Here is a 26,031-nt window from a genome sequence, read left to right as displayed (position 1 = left end):
ATATATATAATCTATGCATCTTTAGTTGTATTAGAATTTTTTCCAATGGGTGAATTATTCAACTGTTGAAATGCAATGTAATTTTGTAACTGCTAAAAATGCAATGGACTTGCTTTTTTTTGTAATCTGTAGAATAAATAAAATGTATATCCTAAATGGATCCTTTTCTACTAGCTCCCCAGAAAATGCAGTACTAGAGCACTACGTAACTAAATGTTTGAAAGGATGCAACAGAGACACAGTGACTGTCTACTGGTCCTCCTGCGTTCAGACACCAATGATCTGCAAACAGTTTCACAAATTTCTATGCCACAGCCAGAGAGGATTTTATCAGGAAGAGATTTATTGGCGAACGGGGATAGGGAGGGAAATCTATAGGGAGAGCAGGAGGGGTAATCTTTCAGGAAGACAAGTATTACAGCAGGTGTGCCCCTAACAATGCTAATGTAAGGAAGTGAGCAGGAAGGCTGCAGAGACGGGAAAACTGCAGGAAAACAAAGGAGTTTCGGAAGCATTTGAAATTCAGAAAGRATGTGATGACATCTGACTCTGAGCGAGGCTGAAGGAGAGGCAGGGGACACAACCTGTACCGACCTGGTGACCGCTGATGAACATTTCCTATCTCGATAAGAGCAGCTAGGAAGCTGGAGTGATGAATTGTGGGTAAATGAAAGGAGCTGATGGGAAGGAGCGACTCAGATCGAAGCAGGAGCGGGGAGCAATGGCCATCAATCACTCTGACATCTATCAAATAGGTCTAGGTGTTGAGGCTCTGTCCCTGGGGGACCATCAGAAGGACATGTTGCATGTTAATTAGGGTTAGAAAGGCCTTGACATCAGCAAATAAAAGCTTGTGGAGCACTTGCCAGCAGCCAGACCCCCTCGCAAAAACTCACTCCATTGACATAAATGTGAGGAGATTGCAAGAATGTGTTGAGATCTTAAAAATTCATAATACTGGAGGCGTGTTTGCCTCCTCTCGTCTCTTCTTTTCTCCTCTATATGCCACAGCTGTCCACCGAAGGTCAGCAGCTGTGGGGAATAAGTGAGAGCTGAAGGGAATAGGCAAGAGTCCCATTGCTGCCCACTAATGAATATGAATGAAACGTGCAAGTAATGTGTATTTGTAGAAGTGTAGTATTATTGTGTTTGCTCACATGATTCATTAGTGGGCAGGGGCGAAGCTTAAAAGGCAAGACAGGCCAACATCAAGTCAACACAAACAAAGAATTAATACATTTTTTACATCTTTATAGGAGTTAAATGTAAATGGTAGCAGGTGCAGTTGTGTGTTGTAAATTCCTCCAGACCAGCCATTTGTTCTTTGCATTTTGTTTCCTATAAAGTGAGGTTCTGTTAAAGCTGCAGTAGGTAACTTTTACAAAAATATTTTTTTAACAAATTTGCTAAAACCATCAATATATCCTACAGTATAAGACAGATCATTTGTGAAAAAAAAAAAAAAAAAAGCTCTTCTGGCTGCTCCCAGTGATCCTACTGCTATTTGCAGAAATACACCGCTCCCGGTCAGAAACAACCAATCAGAGGCAGGAGGAATGTTTTTGCACCGTCAACCAAGTTTAATAAGCGTCCAGCAAAGAATTTGCCAGAATGAGCATCTCCTAAGATTATACTTGTATACAATTATTATATATTTTTTTCAACAAAAAGGTATGATTTTATTTGACAAAGGCAGGACTCATTTAGTTTCCATCCCATGACGTTACGAGTTAATCGTCACAGAAAGTTTAGGGCAGTGTTGAGTTTACCTATAGGGTTTAAACAACCAGAGAAGACCAAGCACTTTGAACCAGAATGCTATGATGAACATTTTTAGCAGTAAACATAACATTTACCATATTTTTTTAGTTCTTGAAGATGAAGTCAGCAACTCCTCTGAAAGTCTTAAAACAACTAAGAAACCCTCGTATCAATTTCAGCAAACACTATTTCAAGAACCTCTCAGCTGCCATTTTTGTGTCAGGTGGTTACTCCAATCTCAAAGACATCATGGGAATGCTATTTTATGAATCTTTAAACTGTTGTCAGATGTACATTGGGCAGGTAATTACAAAGAAACTGTTCATTAATAAAGCAGGACGAGGTAGTGTGCCACAAATATTCCCAAATGCAGACACGGAACATGTTCAGTGTTCCTTATCAGACACACAGTTTGATGTGTAAGTAAGAATAAAATAATTTATAGTGGTGTTGGTAAATGCTTTGTCAGCACAACTCCATTATCTGTGTAAATAATCATCAGCCTCTTTAGAAATAACCCCCCCAACAGAAACATGATGATGGTTAGAAGTTTGTTAAAATGTGTTCACATGATGGTTTTCAGGTAGGAGTTTTTCTAAGGTGAGAGAAGTTCACTCTGGTCTTGGACCTACACAGGCGAGCTGTAAGCAACAACCTCTAGGAGCGCTAAGACCTGACAATCTGGACTTATGCTAAGTGAATACAGCATGAAATTGATCTACTAGAGGAACATTACCGACAGCTCATAGACATTTTCAGAGACTCGCTTTCAAAAATGCAGAAGCTTTTCTATAAATTAAAAAACGCGATGGAGATCCTCTGCCCAACAGCACAGCAACACTGCATGCAGGAAAATGCACACTTTCAGACAAATTTCACACATCCTCACTGAAACTCTATCAGGCAGCAAAATGAGATGCAAATGCCAAAAATAGTAGCACTCCCCAACACACTAAAAAAAAAATAAGCCAAGTCTAATATCAAACAGCTCCAAAGAGCCATGACAAACACTTTGAAAAGCCCCCGCAGCAAATCCAGCCTTTTAAATCTTGTCTTTTCCAATCCTGCCTCTGCTTTCTTGGTCTCTCTCCCATATTTCTGACTCCTTGGATATCTTGGTCTTGCCTCAGCGGCTACAAAGCTGCAGCTGAGAGCCAGAAATCACTGTACCTGATGGCTGAATGAACTAAGAGAATATGAGCAGGATAGAGAAGACAACAGCAGAGGCATCTAAGGAGCAAATGAGTAAAAAAAACCAAAAAGAAAACATGTCAAGCACTTCTGAATATCGTGACATCCATGAGGAAGAGCGGATGGAATCATCAGAGAGGAAAGAAGGAATGATGGATAAGGAGAATTGAAGGATGACTGAACTACATGGAGTACTCACACTGGAGGACATCCTCGCCCAAAAAGCGACAACTACTTTCCTGTCCTCGTTAGCTCCACCAGCGTTGTGACACTGCTTCAGCCCCTTTGTCGTATCTCCCCCAGGGTAAATCTCTTCCTTATGCTTTTTCTCTTTTTCTTTCCTCCTTTTCCTCCCTTTTTTGGTCCTTTGGGGTTCCTTTCCTTCGTTCTCCTCCCCTCCCCTTGCTACGTCTCCTCCCCTTCCCTCAGATACACCTTTCCTCCCCCCTTTCCCTCCTCCTTGTTCCACGACTCTTGCGGTCCGAAGAGTCTCCTGCGAAGTCCTGGTGTGTCCAGGTCAGTGCAAGCAGGAAATAATCTCTATCTCTCTCTCTTCTTCTTCTTCTTCTTCTCCCCCCCTCTCTCTCTGCAATGCTCACTTTCTGTTCCGTTTGCCTTGAGTATCTGTTCTTCTTCTATCCTCCTGTCTCTCCCTCTCTAGCTTCACTGAAACTAGGAGGAAAGAAGAGAGAATGCGTCTCCCTTACTAAAGTGCAACAGCGGGAGAAACAAAGAGAGGCAGATGGGAGAAGAGGCACCGCTTCACAGCCAATGGCAAAAGAGGGGATGCTGACAAGAGCGCTGGAGACAAAGAGTAGAAATAGCACAAGAGCTTTACAGACAGAATGATGGGGTTGTGAAGTGGGGTAAAACACATACATACCACACACACACACACTGAGTGCTCCAAATATAGACCTATGACTTCATCAATTCAAACTCCCTTGCAGCCACACACACATACATGTGTGCATATGCAAACACGTGCAAGTGCAACCAGGCGTTCACCAGTGAGACTTGCTGAGTGCTACAAATATAGCTTCATGACTTCATCGAGGTGCAAACCCCTCCTCCTCCTCCTCATCCCCCTGGTATTGCCCCGCCCTGGTCTAGAGGCGGTGGGACTCATTCATTTTGAATCGAGATGCAGGAGAAACGGAGGGAACACACTCAGGACCACACTGGGGATATTCTTCAGATGGATGGATACAGGAGAAGACAAGATGACAAGAGAGATGAAAGATAGAGCATAAAGGGAAGATTGTGCTTTGTCCTTGATTTAAAGCGCATTTTTTTTGGTTTCTACAATATCTGTTGATTACATTTTCATATTTTTCAGCATAAATTTCTTTGTTTGGATTTTGTGGAAATCCAAAAAAGGTTTCATTTTTGGTTTGGTCTGCCACAAATCAGTCTTGTTCTGTCCAAACATGTGCAAGAAATATCAGCACACAACATAAAATGTTGAATTCAGTTTTAAGTGCTGAGGCCCCAAATTAGCAGCTAGATAAAATCCTAAATTAATTTTTTTTTACAGTGTCTATTCTTACGAAATATTATTTTCTTTGTTTTCTGACTAAGCTTAATACATTTTTCCAGGAAGTGCTTTTTTTTATCTAAATGCACAAAGTGATCAGTATTAATTAATAAATCTCTTTGTAGTGAGAAATCTGAATCATTTACTTGAGTCTGTCGCTACACAACTTAGCTAAACCTATGTTCAAACCACATTATTGTATATCACATTTTTAGGCTTTATGCTACTCTGTGTGTGGATGAAAAATAACAATGTACATGACCTGCAATATACCATTCTTACACTGATCCATGGTGGAGGCAGAATCATGCTGTGGGGACGCGTTTCTTACTGGGGTCAGAAAATGACGATAGATTAATGGGAAGATGGATGGTGTAAAATACTGAGTAATCCTAAAAGTGCGTTTCTAGTCATGCCTACCATTTAAAGTGCTTTTGCTTGAGTCTCATACACACATTCATACAATAACATGCAGACCTGTGTGCAACTTGCAGTTCTGTGCCTGACCCAAGAGTTTTTAATACAATTCAGGAGAAGAAGCTGGAATGAAACCCACAACTTTCAGATTCCAAGACAACTATTCTTCCCACTGATTCACTGCCTCTCCTATTTCTGTCGCTAAATGTACAAAGTAGATACATGCCTTGCAGGTGACTCAAATGATAGTTCTGTATTGACACAAGGTTCAGAAAACAAAGACTTTTCAAATGTTTACTTGTAAAAACAGTGTGAAAACCAAGCATCATTTCTCCTCCAGGTCACATTGTTTATTCTCTATTTCATACAATCCTGGTGAATCAAGTAAGGTTTTGGGGTTTGAGGTGAAGAAATGTGGAAAAAAAACTTTTTGGACCATAAATTCTTTTGTCAGGTTCTGTCAGCTTCTCAGGAAGAACAAAACTTGATGGCAATGCCCTCTAGTGGCAGGTCTAAGCAAGTGAAACCATTACTCAGGTACCGGACACAAAACATTCCATCATCTTTCTAACATGCCATACTGCAACACAAGCGCACACAAAAAAACATTTCCAAAGCTTTTCACACACACAAAAAAAAAAAACAAAAAAAAAAAAACACCAAGCATATTACATTTATCAATTACTACTAAAGTCTCCATTTTGGAAGTGTGTGATTGGAGAACAAGACCTGGAAGGACGACTTTCTTCCTGTAACTCAGCTCTATAGAGCTCCAAAGTCTCAGGTGTACACATCTGCACAAACTGATTTCCTGTAATAAAATTGATCAAAATCAACAGATGTATTTTTTTAAGAGTATGTACCGTATGTTTCTAGATGACCAACAATTTGTCAGTAGGGGATGAAGATGATTAAAAAGGCTTGAAATGCATTCAGTGTCTCTTTCCACGAGAATAGCATAACACTGGAGCCTACATCCAAGTACATTAACTCAGCAGGGAAATATGTTAAGGAAAAATAGGTTTTCACGAAATCACCTGTGGCACAATTGTTATAATCCACAATAATCCATTTAAAAACAAATACATTTGTAGCATTTTAGCAATTTCAGATTTTTAATATGTACATGATAATTTAGAAGCACTCTGTCTAAAATAACATCACAGATGGACAATGACTCCCACTCCATCCATGGAGCTATTGGTCAACTGAAGAGCTTGTTGTAGGGAATTTCCCTTTATAGTATAGTATGTATAACATTCTCCCTTCTATTTTAATATTTTTATTTTTGTATAACTACATACATGTATTCGTTATGACTTTGCTCCTGGTGCACCTAAACTTCTGGTTACTTCTATTCTATCCTATTCTAAAATCCTCTAGCGCATTTTAAGTCTCGAGCAAAGCAGAGGGACTGCGGGTTTTAAATTCCTGGTGGGAAGGGGAGGATAAAAAGAGCGTTATTGTAATATTATTAGAGATGAGAGAGATCGCAGTGAGGAAACACGGCATAGGAGGGAGCCGTGTTGGATTGACCCTCTCCTCCTCCTCCTGCTGCTACACGCTTTATCCATTACCGCTGAGAGAGAGAGTTTCTGAAAGTTACTAAGTCCTCTGAGATGTTAGAGGGTGGAGGGACTTTTCTGTCTTTCTTCTTCCCTCTTTATCTCCCTCACACATGAGCAGCCGAGGCTGCAACAGTGTTCAAAAAGCAGAATAAGAAGATGGAGAGGAGAGGGAGAAGGATAAATGAAAGATGAGAAGCACAGCAGTGCATTAAAGATGAAGAGAAAATGAACAAAACAGATTGAAATGAGAGTACGGGTTTCACACCGATGACGTTTTAACTCGATCTTCACCTGATTTCTTTCAGGCCAGACACTGCAACGTTGACAGATTCTCTCTTCTCTAAGCCCACTCAGTGAGCGATCTTTAAAGCGGCTTTACTTTCAGCTAAAAGATTTTCATTGGAGTCCTGTACGAGGACAAGGGTGGTTTACATCTGCTCTGATGAGAACAACATGCAGTGCTGGGAAAAACTGTTGTTCCTTTACAGATTGCCTCTGTTTTGCTGTTCCAGCACATTTACATCTTTCAGATCGATAAGCAGATTTTAACATCTATGGCCTGAGTAACTTCATAGTGTTTTCAAATACTAATTTCATGTATTAAACAGGAAAAAAAAAGTCATCAAAGCCTCCTCCTTGATTGCATAAACAGTTATTGGACTATTTAAGGTTACAAAACATAATCTCAATTAGATTTAAGTCCAGACTTGCCCCATGTCACCCAGAACCTTCTTTTTTTAGACACTTGGGAAGGTAAGCTACTGCTCCATGTAGACAATGGCTCTCACTGTGGTTTGTTGAATTCTAAAATCTTTAGAAATTAGATGAATCAACTCAATAAGAGGCGAGTCATCATTGAATTTTGTTTGATCAAACATCCCTGCTGCTTTATCCGATTTGTTTTAGCCTATTACATGTTGTCAGACTGCTTTTGTTTAAGTACTTGATTGTGCAGTTCTGGTAGTAATCAGGTCTAGGTGTGTCTGTTGATGTTAAATAAAGAATGTGATTATTTGCAGTTCATTTATGATTTAACAAGGGAGAAGCCGTTGGGTTTTCACATTGACCTGGTTGATTTGGACACATGTCTTCCATGAATAAAATCCTCATTTTGTGTTAATTTCAGCAAACATTTGTCAGATACAAAACCAGTAAAAACATGATAGATTTGCAAAATCTGTTTGTGTATTTATTAAATACTTTTCATGGTACTACATGCAGAAATATCCTATGTTGAGACATAGAAACAAGACCCTCCATCTCCCATTTGCAGCAATGCTAGCCTCAGCACATTGTCAACTCAATACTAAAAAGTTAAAACCTTGGGACATTTGTAAATGACTGAGTCCCCCGGGGCTCGTACAGGGGAGCCGAAGGCTTGGAGAATAAGAATATTTATGGGTGTTTTAAATGCAGTTTGTGCAAATAAGGGTTGAATAATAATGAGGTGATTTCTGTTGTCCTGTGATCTTTTTAAAACCCCTGGGTCAGTTTCCATCAGCAGAAATATTACACACACACACACACACACACACACACATATTAAATTTAAAGAATGCACTTTTGTTCGGAGATCCTCGTGTGTTTGTGTCTGCTCCCATTCGCAACCTCCTTGATATTCAAAGCATAGCAGGTATCTTGGAATTTATTAAATGCTGGAGAATTAATGGACCAACATAATCACAAAGCTATCTGGGTTACCAGCAAAAGCTATACTGTAGAGTTTAGCTTTTCATGGATTTTGTTCCAAAATCGACAATTTTTATTTTTTATTTTTGTTCATAAATAACCTCTTCTGAATCAGGACATGAAAGCAGACAAATGATTTAAGCTTGTAAATGGGAATATGTTCCACAGAGGTTGCTCAATATATGCAAAAAAAGTATTTCTGATCATAAAATATGCACTAATTTATTTATTTGCAACACTTTGCTATTAAACTGCAAAGTAACTGCTTGTTGTTGCAGCTGCAATCTGACAAATCCCACTGAAAATTAGCCATTTTACCAACTGATTGTGGCACAGTATCTTTCGTAGCGAGCAAGGCTGCTGAATCCAATGTCCAGGGAGGATAATTGTGGTTAAATCGTTTATTCGTACCTTTTTTCCATAAAATTCATGGCGCCACACCATACTGAGCACAAATACGCAAACAGAATCCTGAAAACAATTCCAATTAAATAAAAACCTGTGTTATGTCATCCTACCTGTCGTGATCTCGCCCGACACCCCAGACGCGGATGCTGCTGATTGGTTGAGAGTGGAGCAAACTGCGATCATCTGGGTCAACCAGAGTTAACATTCGATCTTGAAGCACCAACAGCATGCCTTTACCCTGGAATAATGCACACAGGGACACTTTCAACCTGCAGCCCAAAGCTGATTACAGTTTCTCATTGATTGAAAAGTCTGCAGCAGTGTTTACTCTCGCCGTGTTTTCTGGCTTCACATCAGAATAGCACCAAGGCGAGGTGTTGCGGTGGTTCACTCCGTTAGCTTGCAGCAAGACGTTTCTAGTTTTAAACCTTCAACTTGTAGAGGTTTCATGTTCAAAATAAGCCATCGCCTTCCTATTTGTTGCCATCATCATCTGTAACTCTCCGCTTTAAACGTTCACCTCTGCTGTAGACATTATCAAAAACGCTTGTTTGGCTGACACACTGACCTCTCCCCAGACTCCAGCTGAGTCTCTTATGTCCCTCCTGCAGTAGGACAGTTGTCTGATGCAGTGGTGGACAGCCATGCTGCTCCTCCCCTCACAGAGGTCCTGTTCTGCCATCTCCACCCAGCCCAGAGAACGCACCGGAAACGACTGAGAGAGAGACACACAACAACTTTTGTTCAGCTGATCTGTGCTTTTCGAGTGTGATGTCTTTTTTTTTTTTTTTTTATTAATCTCTGGATGTGCAACATACAGATGTATCTGATCCAAGATGGGATATATTCAAGACATGCCCACAATCTGATGTAGAGAAATCATCTCAACTAGAAGTTATTGGATGAAGACAAAAATATGAAATATAAAAAACACCGTGTTTGGCAGGATGACTGGCTAATCAGAAGCTATTTCCACCCTCTCTCTTTTTAAACTCTTTCGCTCCATCTATCTCATCAAAAAGATGAAAATTAAGTAATTAAATTAAGGTTAGTAAAAATAATAAGACAAATATAAAATCGGTAAAGATACAAAAAACTAATAGTATAAATAAGTCTTAATAGTCTTATCTGTTTATATATGCTTTTTGCTGGTTTAGTTAAAGTTCTTCCACAAGGAGGCGGCTAAAAATCTTAAAACAACTGTTTTCTCAAAACTGACCACTAAGTGGCGCTGCAACAAAAATAGAGAGAAAGAAAGGAACCAACACTGATCTGGGTTACGTAATTTCAAACGCACCCTGGTGAGTTTCTCTCATTAAGCAATAAGAAATATATATTTTATCAAAATAAACATTCAAACTGTATCATAGTTATTTGAATTTGAAATCTCGAGGTGTCTTTATAGTTTCACTTAATTCACTGTTTTTCAGGCATTGATTACACTGCTGCAACTTACAGTAGAAACCAAATGCTTTACAGTTAATAATCAAGTTGGTAAGTCATATTGATCCATTAACAGCTGATATTCACAAGAAGGCAACTAATAAATAACAAGCTTAATGTCAACTGCTTGTGTTGCTACTTGTGTTGTGTTCAAGACCTTTTTTTAAATTTTTATTTTAATCTGACGTCAGTGACATTTTTAGGACGAACCTGGTATTTTTGAAGCATCATCAAATGTGCTAGAAGTTATTCAAGTCATGTGCTGTACCAAATCACCATATGCTGTATAATAAGAATATAATCTGCATTCATTTTTAAAATAAAAACCAACACTGTTTTTGCTCATGTCAGACTTCAGAATGGTTTTTAAGGTCACATCACTTCTTATTCAAATAAGCCACATCCCAGAGACAGTGCCAAACTACTAGGTTTTGCACATTAGCATTTTTCTGTTCACATTATGCTCATCTTTGTGCCTGTTTACCAGCTTTCTCTGTTTTCTTTTTTTCCAATTATATTGACTCAGATTCCAAGCAATTTATCCAACCGTTTATAGCAAAGTGCTGATCCACCCCAGATGTTTGCTTTCAAAATATTTTTGGGTGCTTCTTAAATACAAAGCTTGGTAATGACCACATTCTTAAATTGGGCGACAAACTTTCCAGCTGGAATGTTTATGTTAACAATAAGCAATTATCCCACCAGGATTGATGCCTCTGTGAAACGTATTAATGGTATAATGGATAATAATAAGCCTATACATTTCAGAAGATTGCTGGTTGGTATAATGCAAGCTTACCATTGCCTCTGGATCGGAGAATGTGCTGTTAAGGTCCACCGTCTCAAGCTGAGCTGGAGGGCTGCAGAAAGTTATGAGACATAAGAGATATTCATGAAAAGATCAAACGTCACCAAAGAAAACAGCTTTGGCTGTGCTACACACACCCATACAGATACAAATAAATAAATAATGATAACAAAATTGAACGTGTTGGTTGTGTGCATAGAATGTCTTCAGATTTAATAAAACTAAAAGATAAATCCATTTTATGTCTTACATTGACCTTTCCAATCACTGTGCTCACTGCTGAAAACTTTAACATAGTTTAATGTGGGTTTTTGTGCAGCTTTATTTGTGACAGGTCAAGAAGTTTTGTTTTTTTTTAATTACTGGTCTGATTTTGGATATGAGCAAATTTCTTTAAGCAAAGAATCTTAAGAATCTTTTCTTATCCCTTAGTCACAGGGTTACGTTATGTGTTTCCTTTTCTTTCCCATTCAGTGGTTTTTGTTTTGCAACTTCTTTGAAGTTGCAGCAAGTGTCTTGCGAGATTGTGAAAAGATTAATTTCACTTTAACACAAAATTACCACTGAAAAAATTTGCTCAATTAAAGGTTGCACTTTTTTCAGTGTAAGATTGTGCTATTACAAGAAAAGATTCATTCAGCTCAAGGCATTTACATGTCCTTACCAGGAGTGCCAAAATTTCTGGAGTGTGTCAGTTATCTGTCCATGACTTACTTGAGTTTAAGAGAGGCGTAGCGGAGTGTAGCTCCTTCAAATGCTTTAAGACTGGGATCTGGGTAAACTGGATAGTCCTTCAAGTCCTGAAGAAGAAGAAGAAAAAACAGGAATTGTTGGAGGAAAAGATTGAGTTTTGACAGGTTTTTAAAAAAATGGTTTTGGTTTCCTTTACTTTGTGACAGCTGGCAAACATTTATTTTATTTTGTTTTAACTCAACTTGAGACACATTTTCTCTGTTAGTTGGATATGTTAAAAGCCATGTTCGTATATCCAGCAAAAAAATACACTTATATTGAAAGTTTGGCATACTTTTGACGTGGGAGTGGTGGTGCTGAGAACTGGATTGGGAGAGAAGAGGCCTTTGGAGGGTGAGGAGGAGGAAGAGGACGGGGAGGAACCAGACGGAGAAGGGACCGGCTCCACTGAGCTGTCAGAGATCAAACTGCTCGGGCGCTGGAAACAAGAAAGAAAGGAAAAGATACAACAAAACACAAAGAAGTAATGTATCAAAACAAACTGACATTTATCAAACAGCATCACTATCGTGTAGCTTCAACCGAAAGCACCTTGTGATATGCTACACAAACCTTGAAATATGTTTGAGTTCTTTTCTCTACATGTATAAGTTTGAGTTTCATTAACATTTCAGAGAAAAAAAAATCAAAAAGTACCAAATTAGATAAAACTCAGGTTGTTTAACTTTACATTTTAGATATGACTGAATATTCTCCTTCAGGATTTCTTACTAGGGAGCAGGATTCACAGTTTCATCAGTTAAAGCAGCTCATTAAGTTCCCATCAAAATGTCACCAATACCACCATATTTGTCTGTTTAATACTGTCTTTCGCCCATTAGTTTTACTTCCGATGTTACAGAATGAGCACCTACCAAAAAGCTACACTTTATGTTTTGCTAGTCTAGTTTTGGTGAGCTGCGGATTTTTCTTAACTCATGATTTGCATATGTCTTTAGTACAGGTCATGATGTTTTCCTATTTCAGATATTTTATCTTACAATGTCAGACAGGTTATATTTGAGTCTACAATATTGTGAAATTAAATTGATCTTTCCAAAAACTGTGTGCAGTTTTTCACAAAACTTTCTCCCTTCAACTATTGAAATCATTGTTTAAACTTTTCATTGTTTAAACGGTGAAAAGTTTAAACATCGTTTAAACTTTTCATCGTTATATGGTTATATAACCATATAACCATAGGATATATGGTTATATGATTATAACCATATATCCTATGGTTATAATCTTCTAAAATTAACATTTGTTTGATGCTTAAGAGTTCAGGTGTCTCAAAAAAAAAACTGAGGAAATGAATATGGGAGCAAATACTTATTTATAGCACTGTGAATACACAAACACCATAAAATTCACCCTATCATGTCTTGCATCTAGCAGTCCTCTTACCTCATTTGGTAACTTAAGGGAGTCTTGTATTTCTTTTTGTGGGTCATGCTCAGAGTCTGGCGCATTGCTAGAAGTGGTATCTTGGTTTCCAGAGGCAACGGGTCGGTCATACTGTGTAGTGCCGGTGGGAATGTGCCAGAAATAGACTTCGGATGAGTCTGAGATCTCCCGCCAGCCTGGGGGCAGATCCCCTTCAGCCCATACATCTGCTGATGGATGACAGGGATATGCAGTTACATATATTACACATGAGGATATCATCAAAACGCACACAAAGGAACTACGCTCTCATAGATAAGCTCGATAAGGCCTTGTAATGCAAGTGTTCAGTCAATACAAAACACCACAGATAGAAATAAGAATGCAGAGGATAAATGTCACTAATAGTCTGAGTGTGTTCAGTTTCTGTTGTCATGGCAAAGCCTGAGCTCATAACCCGTGGCAAGGCCCAATAGTCAACAATCGGTCTTGCCTTCTCTCTGTTGGCTTTATGTTACTCTGTATACCCTAATATTAGCGAGCTAATGCTTTGACATACATGCCGGAAAATCCCCTCCCCTCCAATTCTTCTCTGCTTTTTCACGCCCTTCTCTCTGCAGCATCCTGTTCTATAACACCGTATTTCCTCTCTGCACCATAAGGCTGCTCAAGGGGGCCTTTAAGCCTCCAGCTTTATTGCTGTAGTACCTTGCTTGGTTAAAGGGTGTCTTTGTAAAATTTCAGATCTGTCAAATGGAGGTAGAAGGATATAGAGGAAAGATTGGGGTATGATTATGAATTTAAAATTCTTTACATAAAAAAATCAGATGAAAGGATAAATATATCAAACCTGTCTCCTTTGGACTCTGTGGAGAGGGTGACTCTTGAGACAGAGTGGTCCAGCTGGAGTCTTCATCCTCTGATGGTGTGTCAGGAGTCAAATCCATTTTCAGGCCCACTTTAGGAAGGTCTGTCTCTGGCGCCGGTTCCTGCAGGGGCGGAGATACCCAATTCTTGGTAGGGGTGCTTTTTTCAGCGGCTCTGGCTTGTTTAGGGGAGAACGGAGGGTATTGTTGCAAAAACTGGTTCTCGTTGTTGGGGTGCAACTCCACTTTGATCACCCGGGGCTGGGAGGTTCGAGGTGGCTTTGCAGGACTACGTGGACTAGCTTGCACTTGGGGACACAGCTCTTCTCGAATTGGTGCTGGGGCTTGATGCTGGAGGTGGTTGAGGTTGTCTGATACCCATTCTGGGCTGTTTGCAGCAGAAGAGGAGGAGGTGGAGGAAAGAGGCGCCTCAACCACTACCGGCAGTAAGGGCTGTCTCGGTGTTGGGGTGGGCTCGTCTTCCTCCTCGTCTTCCTCCACGACAACCTCCACGTTATCCTTTTCCTCGTGACTGTTTTGCTTGCAATTGGTCTTCTCCTCCTTCTGACTGTCTCTTTCTTTGGCAGGGCTGTCCTGTTCTTTTTCTGATGTAGGCAGCTGCTTCTCCTCCTCCTCCTCTTCCTCCTTCCCCTCTTTGTTTTCCCAACTGGGGTCCAGATCCCAGCATTTGCCGTGGTACTCCAAAAAGCTTTTGGTTCTTCTACGAAACGGAGGAAGCTGAGAGTTGTCCTTCCCAAACTCTAGCCAATCTGAAGTAGGATTATTGAAGAGATCATTGTGAATTTTCTCCACAGTATTTGCCCTGCTCAGCTGCAGCTGCTGGCTCTCAGCTCGCCTCTGCATGTTAGCTCCATTCTTGGCTAGTTTGGGGTTAGCTGTGTTAAAGAAGGAGGAGGAGGATGAAGAAGAGGAAGAGTAGAGGGCAGAACTGGATGAGGACTTGGTTGGGAGTCCTCTTCCTTTGGTTACTGGTTGGTACTTGGAGGACAGAGCAAAGTTGTCACTTATCCCCATGGCACTCCGCACAGTGGTCATGGCATACCTCTGACGGCTCTTGGGCAAAGTGGCCGAGCTCCCGGTTTCCATCGACTCCTTGATGACGTCGCGACCAAGCAGCTGGTTGTAGGATGAGCGAAGACTGAGAGAGGTGGGAGGGGTGGCTGAGGGTGTACTGCGATTTGCCAGACCCCCAGTGGAGGGGGTGGAGCCAGAACGGGAGAGGGGCGGAGTTTGTACTGACATCATGTCTGACTAGAAATACACAGCAAGGATGGAGCTGTTGGGAGATGGAGAGCAACAGAAAAAAACTGTCATCTAAATTGAAGCACAAACTTTTATGCTAGATTAAGATTGTTTTAATAGATAAAAAAAAAACAATCAAAATTTCATAAAAGCAGGCCACAGCTGTCCCAAATTGTGATTGAAAAGCGACAGCAACACCTCTTATTGCAGCATCTCTGATTATTAATTCAGTGTCTGATATCACATCTCATTGGCTGCAGCTTAAACAGGCTTCAAAAAGAACACATCAAGACACCGCTAAGATCCTGTAGAAAGAGACAAAGAGCTCAGAAATACAGCATCAAAGTCACAACGCTGAAATAGACTCGCATGATGCCCAGAATGACTCAGACTCTCGATCCATTAAATCAGGACTCACTTTCAAAGGGGAAGCTGAGGAGTAAAGCTGGCCTGTGGGGAAGAGAGGTGTCAGGCAGCTCCTGCTAACTAGCTGTCTCTTTTATGTCTGGGTGAATCAGCTCTGCGTTGCGGACTAAAGACGGCTTGATAGCAACAAAGAGAGTGGTAGAATAATATTCCAATCAAAGGCATGACACATACAAAATACGGGTTACATCACTAGCTAACCCGCCTGTAACCCCTTTGGAAAAGCAGTCGGGTAAGCATGTCTAGACACGCAAACCAAACGGATAAACATCCTGCCACCTAATCACAAACGAACCCGGCTCAAACATTGCTGCAGTCATCACAGCCCTTTTGTCTTAAAGATATGGAAAATTCGAGCACAGCAGATTTTAAAGCATGCCATTATCATGGGAAAAGGGCCGGGGTAGAATTGAAACGAGAGCAGAATATGTAGACGGTGCATTATGTTGCTGCGGGTCCTCCATCTGCACCCGCCCCCCCTGGGTGGCGGCCGTGTTGTTCCCCTGAGCCACAGAACAACCTGTTAGTGCTGAATCTGCGTTCATGTGCGGGTTTGTGTCTCAAACACAATCAACAGGTTCAAACTACCTGCACCAAGGTTTCCAATGTCACAACAAAACCATTGTTGTTATGCTAGATTAAATACCAATTCAGCCAACAGATCAGCTCTTGACTTTAGATGAAAACATACTTTGCAGTGCCATGCAAATGTATTTGTATCCCTTGAACTTTTTCCACATTTTGTCACTTTACAACTTCAAACTTCACTGTTTTACTGATACACTGGTTTTCAAAATGTATTACAAATACAAGCCTGTAAATCATGTCAAGTACTTGTATTTGGTTACCTTTTCTCTGATTCCTCTGAATACAACCTCATGTCACCAATTGCCTCCAGAAGTCACCTGATTAATAAATAGTGCCAATCTCTTTTTAATTTAATCTAATAAATCCTGCTGTTCTGTGAAAGACTCAGAGGTTATTTTAGAGATTATTAGAGACCAGACAGTATCTGGATCTGGACAGGTCAGGGAGAGATTTAAAGCAAGTTCAGACACAACAAAATCACCCAAGCTTTCAACATCCCATAGAGTCAGGGGTCTCCAACCCTAGTCTTCGAAATGTACTGTGATGCATGTTTCAGACTCATCCCTGCTCTAACACAGGTCAGAGAATAAATCGATTGAACTGCCTGTTCAGCATGCCATCAAACTTGGCAAATGCCTGATAATCAGCCATTAATTTGATTGAGGTGTGTAAGAATAGGGATGCATCGAAGAGCCGCAGGACAGTAGATCTCGAGGACTACAGTTGGAGAGCCATCGTTAAGTCATCACCTGAAATAGAAAGAGTATGGCTAAATTGCAAACCTAAAATGATATGGCAATCCATCTAATCTGACACCCAGATAAGAGGAGCATTAATAAAAAAAAATAAATAAAAAAATAAAAAATTAAAAAAAAGCCAACGTGGAGGAGCTGCAGAGACCTACTGTCAGGACAACTATTAGTTGTGCTCTTCACAAACCTGACTTTTATAGAAGAGTGACAAGAAAAAAGAAAGCAATAAGAAGGAGCTTATTTCCAGCAGTTTACAGGATACATCAAACATGGAACAGTTGGTCTGGTCAGATAAGGATAAAACTGAACTGTTACTGCCTGCATGGGTGCAGGAAAACTGACACCAGCCTCTCCCCGAACATAGTGTCTCCACAGTAAAACACATAATGCTGTGGAGGTGCTTTCCTTAACAGGGTTAGGGAAACTGATCAATGTTAATGGGAAAACGGGTCAATCCTGAAATAAAACATGTTAGAGGGCACAAAAGACTTGAAGCTGGGAATGAAGGTACTCACTTTAGCAGAACAACAACCCTAAACATAAAGCCAGAGGTATGGATTGGTTTAGACCAAAGCATATTGTTCAGTGAGAATGTAATATCTCAGAGGGGCTGACAACAAATGCATGCCAACATTTTTTCATGCAAATTTGAAAATCTAATTTTCTTTCCACTTCACAATTACTCAGCATTGTGTGATGGTTGATCACTTACCAGCCCAATAAATTATATGTAGGTTTTTGGTGGCAACTTGACAAATTTCTAAAAGTTCTCAAGAGTTTTGGTGAAGTGACATTGTATACAGTAAATTCCACAAACCGATGTAACAAAATGGTTCAAATGTCAGTAAAAACTATTGTAGCTTCACATTGTTACTGATCATGTGGACAAACTGCATCATCAGTCGACACACAAACAGCAGCCTTTTCCGCCTGAAACCCTCCCCACCACCATGCAGACAGGTCTCTGGTAGTTACGGGCTAAGTGGGGCAGAGACAGGATGCAGGGAGAGGAGGAGAAAGGAGGGTTATTACAGGGAGAAAGGGAGCAGAATGACACAGCGGTTTGCAGGACAGTAGGACACAGTCAACACAAAGAGGCTGTTATGTTTCCTGCAAAGTCGACCTCAAAAAATCTGCTGTGCATCATGTCAGGGGAAGTTATTCAGGAGACGGAAAGATGTTACCAGCAGAATCTCTGAACATCATCTCAGTCTGAGTTTAAATGCTTTTAAATTGTAATGTATATTCGAATTTGAGTTTATAAGGAAATCTTCCCCGCTGGTCATGACCTTTCTCACAAATGTACTTGAAAAAACGAACTGCAATATAATTTTGACATGCATATTCTACCATCGTCTCTATAGCCATGGAGAAAAAACATCAGAATCTTCTGTTGATTCCTCATCAATTTGCACACATAAGAGTGTTTTTTACCTGAAGATTGTATTAGCTAATTTCAAAAACAGGCTTCCTGGATTAATGAGGACACATTTTACAGGAAAGCAGCTAGTTATGACGTGTCTCCTCCCTCAACTCTGAGCTGCTCTGCTTCTGGGGGAAAAAAAAGAAAAAGAAATGCAACAGATGAAAGCACAAGCTGGGGGAGAAATTGAACTTGCAAAAGTCGATGATGTCATGGGTGGAGTATTCCTGCGCCTGCTTTTCTTGCAGCCTCCGTAAACTCCCTCCTTGACAAACCAGGGACAGCCTGATCTAATCTCGCGTACCTACAATGCCAAGAATTAAAAGTAAAGGTGACGTTGCAGCGAAATCTAGGGTCTAATTTTCAGAGCACACGCAGCAGATCTTTCGCATCTCTTCTCTCTCTTCAGCCCCATCACCCCCGCCGCACTGGGAGGGGAGTGCATCCCCAGTTAGAGCATCTATTTACATCCACTCACCGCTTCGCTCAGCTGTCCGCGCCTCCCTTCCCTTCTCACGACGACGAGACACAAAGTAGTGGGCCGGTGACAAGCGCTGCTTTTAAGTGCCAGTCCTGCCCGTAGCGTTGAGCCGGGCCGCCCGCATCACATCATCCCTCCGCCCTCACCAGCCCCGCGGCTCGCTGCGCTGCTGGCGGCCGAGCTGTGCGCTCTCTCTCTGCGCCATATGATCCCCGGAGCTGCGCGGCGTGGCGCTGTGGAGCCCTCTCCGTCTCTCTCTCTCTCAGCGCAGCCGGCCAATGGGAGCCGCGAACGGAAGACGCTGGGAGCACGAAGCGGGGGGACGCAGCCGTAATAATAAATCTACCGGAGTTAGTTTGCAACTCAGGTAATGAAATCACACATCATCGGGCTGTTACATCACGCAGCACACTGAACACACACGGCGGCTCTTAAAGAGCCAGGCAAGAATCAAACTATTCTTGTTCTAAGGCTCCAACACGTTTTCGTTTTTAGATTCCCACCCTTCTTCAGGCCCAATTTCCAAAATTGTCAGTAAACATTTTACAGCGTAGATAAAGCCATTTTCAATCAATTTATAGATGAATAGATGATTGGACACTATAGAAACGGTATTGTAAAATAAAAGGTTGTTTACATTAATGTCAAATTGTGAGGCCTAGTTTGTTCATCCGCCCATTGTCTTCTGCTGCCCATCTCCTGTGGTCATTGGGTGAGAGGCTTCAGGTCACTAGTCCATCACAGGACAAACAAGCATGTACTCACTCAAAGCAAAATAAAAATGAGAAAGACCACTTAATTGTTTCAATTAATTAAAAATAGGATCACGTTTTTGAATGGGTACTATGAGTGGGTACTTTAGGTGCCCACACCAAAGTACCCAAAGAGAACACATGCATGCACAGAGACTATTTAAGTTTAATCAAATTAAATATCATAGACTTTCACAGAAAGCAAGAAACTCAGTTGGATTTTTAAAAAGTTTTTTTTACTTAAAATTGTGCGTTTCAGAGAGTAAACATCCTCCTCAAAATTAACACTGGCACAGCTGGTTAACAAGTTTGGCTGAGGGGACAATTCTGAAATGGTTGCTTTACAATAAAAGACACATTAACCACAAAAGGTTATAGGTTAAAATATGACACTGATACAGCACAGCGGAGATTAGCATTATTCCTGGTAAGTGTAGTTCTTTTGAAGAGATTAATCCTACTTGTGCGGAAGCAGAGAAACCCAACCAAAGGTAATCTGAAAGGTTTTGCACATTAGAGAACAAATAAAGACATTCATAGCCTAAAAAAACACTAAAGCTGTCAGATTGTCTGAACACATATTCAGACCTCACAATATATAGACACAAAACACTGACCCTTTCCTTTCAGCGATGCCACATTCAAACTGAAATACATTCCTTGTGCATGTAGCTTGGCTTTGTTTTCCTCCTATCCAATCCCTACTGTCCACTGGCAAACTCCCCTTTCTGTGCCGGGCGGATAGAGGTGAACACGTGTGGAGGATAGTGACGGAGGTTCACACAGGCTGCCGGTGCTCCACGAGTGAGGGAGGAGACCGGACTGGGCATGATGTGCCAGAGAAGAAAGCGGCTGGCGCCAGCTGTCGGCCACAGAGAAGCAGGGAGCTGATCGGATGGAGCGCATCGCTACATCTACGTCATCAAGTGTGAGAAAAAATAAATAAAAACAGCCATTATACATCAACAATGATGCATCAGCATCAGCAATACATGTTTCCTATTGCTCAGTTGAACCTACCCCCGTATGAATTATCAGGAGGCGTCAGTAGGCTCTTTGCTTGCTTGTTTCCTGCTTTTGCAGCTCTCTTGTAAAACTCCACTGCCATCTTTAAATTCTGCTGCACCTCGATGCCGCTTTCGTAACACTGACCCAACAAGAACAGAGCAGAGTTGTCCTGAGCACAAAAACAATCAGAGTTTAAGTTTTATAAGTTTCATTTTGGTCCAGAAATTAACAAACAGGTTTCACAAGTTACTTGCATTGCAGCTGCAATTTTAAATGAACCAACACAGTGAAATTCTGTAAGAGTAGTAATAAGACAGTAAAAGTATATAAACAAAGCTGAAACAGAAAGTTGTACAAAATCCTAATAAAGTAACATATGTCTGTAGTAAACTTTTCTAATGCAGCCTGGTTCAGATAATACACCAGGACGGGGAGGGCAACGTCTCAGCAAAAGTGACTGATCAACAACTACAGTGGAATTATCTAGAAGGGGACTCACTCCACTCTCTGCTGCCATCTTCAGGTACTGAATGGACTTGCGCACATTTTTGGCAGGATGCTGAGAGTAAAAAGAGGCCAGGCAGATCTGAGCCTAAACAGAAAAGGAAAAAAAAAAAGTTGTGTTAAGGAGTTCTTGTCTTATGTTTATGGAATAATTAAGTCCAGACAAGCTGCCATAATAAAAATAATACTTTTATTCTGTGATCCCAACATTTGTCTTAATTATTCAACCTCATAAGCATGATATGTTTAATTGCGATGTTTCTAATTCTCTTAGTAAAGTTAGATAACTAAATATTGTTAAACAATAAAAATATTCTTGAAATTTGGGCTTTTATGAATGCTTTTAAGTTAATTATTTTTGTTTTTCACAACAGAAAAACAGCAAAATCATCCAACCTGCCACAATGGTGTGACTGTCCACACATTAAATCAACATAAAATCAAATGAATCAATTGTCTTAGTTAAATTATCTACTGTTGTGCTGCTCTGAAAAAGGCATAATTTTAATGAAAAAGTTCAGTAAATCTAAAAGACAAGAGTATAAAGTAGGTTATTCATTAATTACTTAACAGTATTTCAATACTGTAGCTGCAAAGATGATCACATATAGGGTTTGAACTTTGAAAGATTCCCTGTCTTGATTTGTACCTTTGTGAGCCCAGCTGTGGCTGCTTCTTCCAGTAACTTAATGGCTGCGTTCACCTCCTCTGTACTCTGATGCCCCCTGCTGGCCAGCAGCAGCTTTGCATAACGATACTGAGCTTGTTTATGGCCACTGATGGCCGCAAGCTTGTAGTAGTGAAGAGCCTCACAGAGAAAAGACAAACACTTAAAATATTAAAATCAGGTTCAAAGTGAATAATTTAATATGAAAATAAATACATTAATACACAGACATAGGTTCAGATTAAATGTTATTAAAATATTAATGTAAAGTGTCAACTGTAACTAAAAAGAGAAACAAAGGGCTTGAAAACTGGGGGGAATGTTAATAAAACCAAAACAGGTGCACAGGTGTAAGGAACCTTATTGATTTTTTTTTTAAACAAAACAGTTTTTAAAGAATAGAATAACATCCTTCACATTAATAAAACAAATTCTACTAATGTGATGTATAACAGAGAAAAAAAACTAATATTTTACTCAGTTTCAGAATGTGCATCAGCTCTGACTGGACTCTATATTATAGATAACATGTACATTGACTTTGCAATAAATAAGTTTAGGATTTGAAACATAACATCTGGTATATTTATATTTTAAGAACTGCATTTCTGCTTTTTCTTATGGTCATCTATGATATAGGCATGATTTAACTGGTATTATAAAAAATTGTTGGGGTTTTATTTTCTAATTTTATTGTGTCAATACTTAGCAAGCATCATAAAAATGAACAATGGTCTCACCTTCTCCTTGTCCTTGCTGACTCCTCTTCCCTTCTCGTAGCAGACCCCAGTGTTAAACTGCGCTTTGCTGTAGCCGTGCTGAGCTGAAGCTAGAAAGCAGCAGAAAGCTTCCTCATAGTTTTCCCTCTTGGCACTTTCTAGACCTGTTGCATACACAGAGAAAGAGAAACAAATGGACAAAGGTTTCTACACATGAAGGTCTGGGTGATATTCTGAGCTGAATTTCTCTGTTAAATCTTTACCAATGATGTTCAGGATTACGGGTACGCTGGCGTCTCCCACACTTCTGAGGTTGTGCGTTGCTTCTGTCAGCCTCTCTTTATCTGACACGTCCTAAAAACACAAAGATAAAGATACAACAATAAAAATAAGATTTCAACTCGATTGGGTTTGGTAATGAATACTTGAAAAAGACGATCTTTCCAAAGTTTCACCTTGTCTTTGTTATCTGTGCGTTTTTGGTTGATCTCAGTCTGCAGGGGAGAACTCAAATGTGGTTCCTCTGTGTGTCAGAGGCATAAAATGTGTCAAACTCCGTCCTCATCAAATATTGTACTAAAACATCAAGAGTGGCATTATTCCACAGAATCTGACATTACAACACAGAACAAACCAGGTGTCAGTGGATCCTTGCCCAAGAGCTCCTCCTGGTGGTCGGAGAGGGAACTGTCAGTAGTCTCACTGCTGTTGCTGCTTTGAGATGGGGACTGATCTTGATTCTGTCCCTCTGGCACAGCCTGGAGACACAAGACATTTCTTCCTCTGGGCAGGACATCACGTCTTGATACTGCTGGCAACAAACAACAGTACTGTGTTGGAATACTGATCACACAAGGGTATAGGAAAAAGGGGTTATGGGATGGAGACTGTTAAACATCTCATGAATTTTGGCAGTGATTTTAATGTAATAATATCAGAGTTTAGTTGTTGTGGGCGTACTACTACAATGATGCCAGAAAGACTCACAAATTTCCAGCAGGACGCGGTATCCGCATTTCTGCAGGGACGGGGGAGCTGTCAGGGTTCCAGCGCTGGGACTGGGCTCGCTGCCTGAAGAAAACCTGGAGTGGATCCTTCTGCAGATCTGCATAAACAGCACTGCCACCGCTCCCTGTGGAGAAAGCCACCGTCACAAGAACATCTCCACTGTCTCTGTGCCAGGAAACCCTGGAAGTATTCCAGCAGTGGTTGGCATTGAGGCACTAAGCTGAGGGGTTTTTACTTCCTGGTTTTACGTTGTTTAGTGCGATTAAAATTAATCCTCTGGTTACTGATTTCTGTCAAACAGAAAGCCAGACTTTCAGTGTGTACACTTTTTACGTCTTTCTGATAAATTACCACAAGTCAATTACTACAAACTCGATATTGGAACATATATTTTTTAAACACAAACATATCTTTGGGTAATTATTGATATCTAGAGATATCAATCTTTGATAAAGACCTACCCATCCCACAGCATCCAGGGCTGTGTAATTTCGAAGTTCAGCATGAAACTGAAACGTCTTTTCTTTCTTCCTCTTCTTCCCATCATCCTCCTGGGATCTGCATATTAACAGAAGAAAAAACAAAATGATACATCTCTCTTTTTTTTCATCTCACAGTACACAATTTTCAGTTGGAGCTGGCTCGGTTTATTTCTGCTTCCCGTAAACGCTGCTTATACTAAAACACACACGCCGATGATGATGGCTGATGCAAGCAGCTGAAAATGAGTCTGCATCGATGCAACAGGTTCAAACGGTGGCTAAAGGAGAGAAAAAGGCTGTATGTGAGGTTTAGATTCATCCAAACCTCATAAATTAAATAACTGTACCAACAGTTTTGGAGAAAAAAAATAGAAATGTTTAAAATGCAGAGTTATTATTTTAAAACCAATAATCTTGTCATCAAAGCATGGATGAAGTGAACAACTGAAACAGAAGCAATGAAGGGGAAGGCACCTGTTGTCGAAGGGGTGTCGAGAAGTAGAGAGAGCAGCTGAGCCACTGATGACCTCGTCCTCCACATGGTGGTTCTGGGGGAGTCGTAAGGTACCGCTGCCATGGTAACGATGGAGTGCTGCATAGTGGCAGGTTTACATTTTATAGATAAACAGCTTTGTAGTCCTAAATAATAAAACTACAAAAATGGCTCTGGAAGCCATTAAAGCTACAATTATGTAACTTTTACAAAAATGTGTATTTCTGTGAAAAGATCAATCTCCTCCACCTCCTTCCTGAGCTGCTATGTGCAGAAATGTACCACTCACAGTAAAAGCTACAGAGCCAGGAAGAGTGCGAAAAACACTTAAGACTGCTAAAATCCTGACCGGATCTTCCTACACTGGCGAAATATTCCTTAAAACATAATTTAGGATTTGTAAAACCCTAATCATGTTTGTGAAAGTAAAACAAAAAAATAGACAACACATTTCAGCACCTGGATCACTTTAAGTCCTGTTCAGTCACTACAAAATATAAACTAGTCTGAACTAATTATTTTCTACACTAAATATAGACTTAAGATCAATTTTGTGAACATTTCTTTTTTTTTGCGATAACACAAAGTAGCTTAATTCAATAGGATTTTTRGGCTTTTAGACAAAACTTGCTATCCATAGCTGGTTGTTATGCTTCTTTGAACCATTTGTGGATTTTCCTTAAAATCTACAACATGTGTTTGTTTAATCTGAATGCGTTTCTGGTGTTTCTCATCATCACCATCTTTTCTAAAACAGACCTTCAAACCAATGTTCCTCACTCTCTATTGCTTACCCTGCTCAAATGTATTCAGCTCAGACAATGTTTTCTCTCATATAAAACATTGTCTTGTTCTTGCTCACACTCCACCTATTATACTGGATAGAAATTAGGATGAAATTAGGCTAAGGCAGGAAGGCAGGAAGTGAGCTTCACTGAACAAAAACAAACCTTCAAGCGGACAGAAAGCAAGCTATGACTTGCTTTAATCCAAAAATAGTGCACGTCAACGTTAAAAATGCTACATAGAAACCATAATTAGTACGACTTTACCTGTAACTAGCTAGCAATAAAAATGGCACAAGATAAAAGTGTAAAATATAAACTGTCACTTCTATAAGCTCAATGACATTTCTCTCACCTCTTCCGACTAAACCTTGAACTCTCCACATCCCGGTTCGTCCTTTGGTGCAGCTTTAACTACTGGTTTATTACGGAAAATGCATGTTTAATGATAAAGAATCGCTTCCGAAGCGCTACAAACAGGCAGCAGTCGCCGTTTATCCCTCTTTGTTTGGTGGCAAATAAAAAAACAATAATAAAAAAAAGCTGTCACGAGATGTGTCGGAAGTCAAGAAAACCGGAAGTAGGGCAGGTGACGCAACCGTGAAAGTTCGAGACAGTGGTGCAATGCAGAATCATTGCACCACCTATTGGTAAATCTGTGAATTTCCGCGGGACGGAAAGCTCATGAGACGGCAAAGAAAATCTGACTTTCTTTACACGGTGCAATTTAGTCAGCAAAATTAGTTACACCTTGTTATCAAAAACAAACAAGAAAACTTGGCAAGAGAAGTGCTAAGAAAGGCACAATATCCCAGAAAACTCCGTTGTACACCAAATTAATTACATCTGAAAGACATATTTCTTAATTTTTTTT

At 40.2% G+C, this 26,031-nt stretch overlaps 2 protein-coding genes across 8 annotated transcripts in view; both read right to left on the bottom strand.

Moving 5' to 3' along the window:
- apbb2a (amyloid beta (A4) precursor protein-binding, family B, member 2a) overlaps positions 1-19,112 on the bottom strand; it is a 45,385-nt gene extending 26,273 nt beyond the window's left edge. Inside the window, exons 1-8 of one of the 5 annotated variants that reach the window (XM_008420222.2) lie at positions 18,737-19,112; positions 13,791-15,103; positions 12,962-13,170; positions 11,850-11,993; positions 11,537-11,622; positions 10,814-10,874; positions 9,140-9,286; positions 8,682-8,809 (exon numbers count right to left, since the gene is read on the bottom strand). In XM_008420222.2, the coding sequence (XP_008418444.1) occupies positions 8,682-8,809; positions 9,140-9,286; positions 10,814-10,874; positions 11,537-11,622; positions 11,850-11,993; positions 12,962-13,170; positions 13,791-15,072 (2,057 nt within the window). In that variant the 5' untranslated portion in view covers positions 15,073-15,103; positions 18,737-19,112. Of the gene's footprint in view, positions 1-3,151; positions 3,358-8,681; positions 8,810-9,139; positions 9,287-10,813; positions 10,875-11,536; positions 11,623-11,849; positions 11,994-12,961; positions 13,171-13,790; positions 15,104-18,269; positions 18,348-18,736 lie in introns of those variants that run through there. The other 4 variants (XM_017307141.1, XM_017307139.1, XM_017307140.1 and 1 more) reach the window with 4 other exon arrangements.
- A 593-nt stretch (positions 19,113-19,705) lies between these two features.
- Positions 19,706-25,750, bottom strand: dele1 (DAP3 binding cell death enhancer 1). Of its 3 annotated transcripts, none has more exons than XM_008420226.2 (12): positions 25,513-25,750; positions 24,354-24,471; positions 23,859-23,955; positions 23,377-23,521; positions 23,024-23,200; positions 22,845-22,912; positions 22,653-22,743; positions 22,411-22,553; positions 21,653-21,811; positions 20,999-21,091; positions 20,512-20,668; positions 19,706-20,405 (listed from the first exon to the last, which is right to left on the bottom strand). In XM_008420226.2, the coding sequence occupies exons 1-12, from the start codon at positions 25,541-25,543 to the stop codon at positions 20,182-20,184; spliced, it is 1,503 nt and encodes a 500-aa protein (XP_008418448.1). In that variant the 5' UTR covers positions 25,544-25,750; the 3' UTR covers positions 19,706-20,181. The 3 variants fall into 3 exon arrangements, with proteins under 3 accessions (XP_008418448.1, XP_017162445.1, XP_008418449.1); XM_017306956.1 differs by having other exon boundaries at positions 20,512-20,638; XM_008420227.1 differs by having other exon boundaries at positions 23,024-23,197; positions 25,513-25,749.
- Between the last annotated feature and the right edge of the window lie 281 nt (positions 25,751-26,031).

Source organism: Poecilia reticulata, linkage group LG10, assembly GCF_000633615.1.
Source record: "Poecilia reticulata strain Guanapo linkage group LG10, Guppy_female_1.0+MT, whole genome shotgun sequence".
NCBI classification, from domain to species: domain Eukaryota; kingdom Metazoa; phylum Chordata; class Actinopteri; order Cyprinodontiformes; family Poeciliidae; genus Poecilia; species Poecilia reticulata.
Note: the sequence above shows the minus strand (reverse complement) of the source record. Positions and strands in the feature narration are given on the sequence as shown.

Coding starts and splice junctions, on each gene's coding strand:
- dele1 (XM_008420226.2), bottom strand. CDS start 25,543: ATGTGGAGAGTTCAAGGTTTAGTCGGAAGAG. Junction 22,744..22,844: donor GCACAGATAACAAAGACAAG/GTGAAACTTTGG, acceptor TTGTGTTTTTAG/GACGTGTCAGATAAAGAGAG. Junction 22,554..22,652: donor CGTAATCCTGAACATCATTG/GTAAAGATTTAA, acceptor TGTATGCAACAG/GTCTAGAAAGTGCCAAGAGG.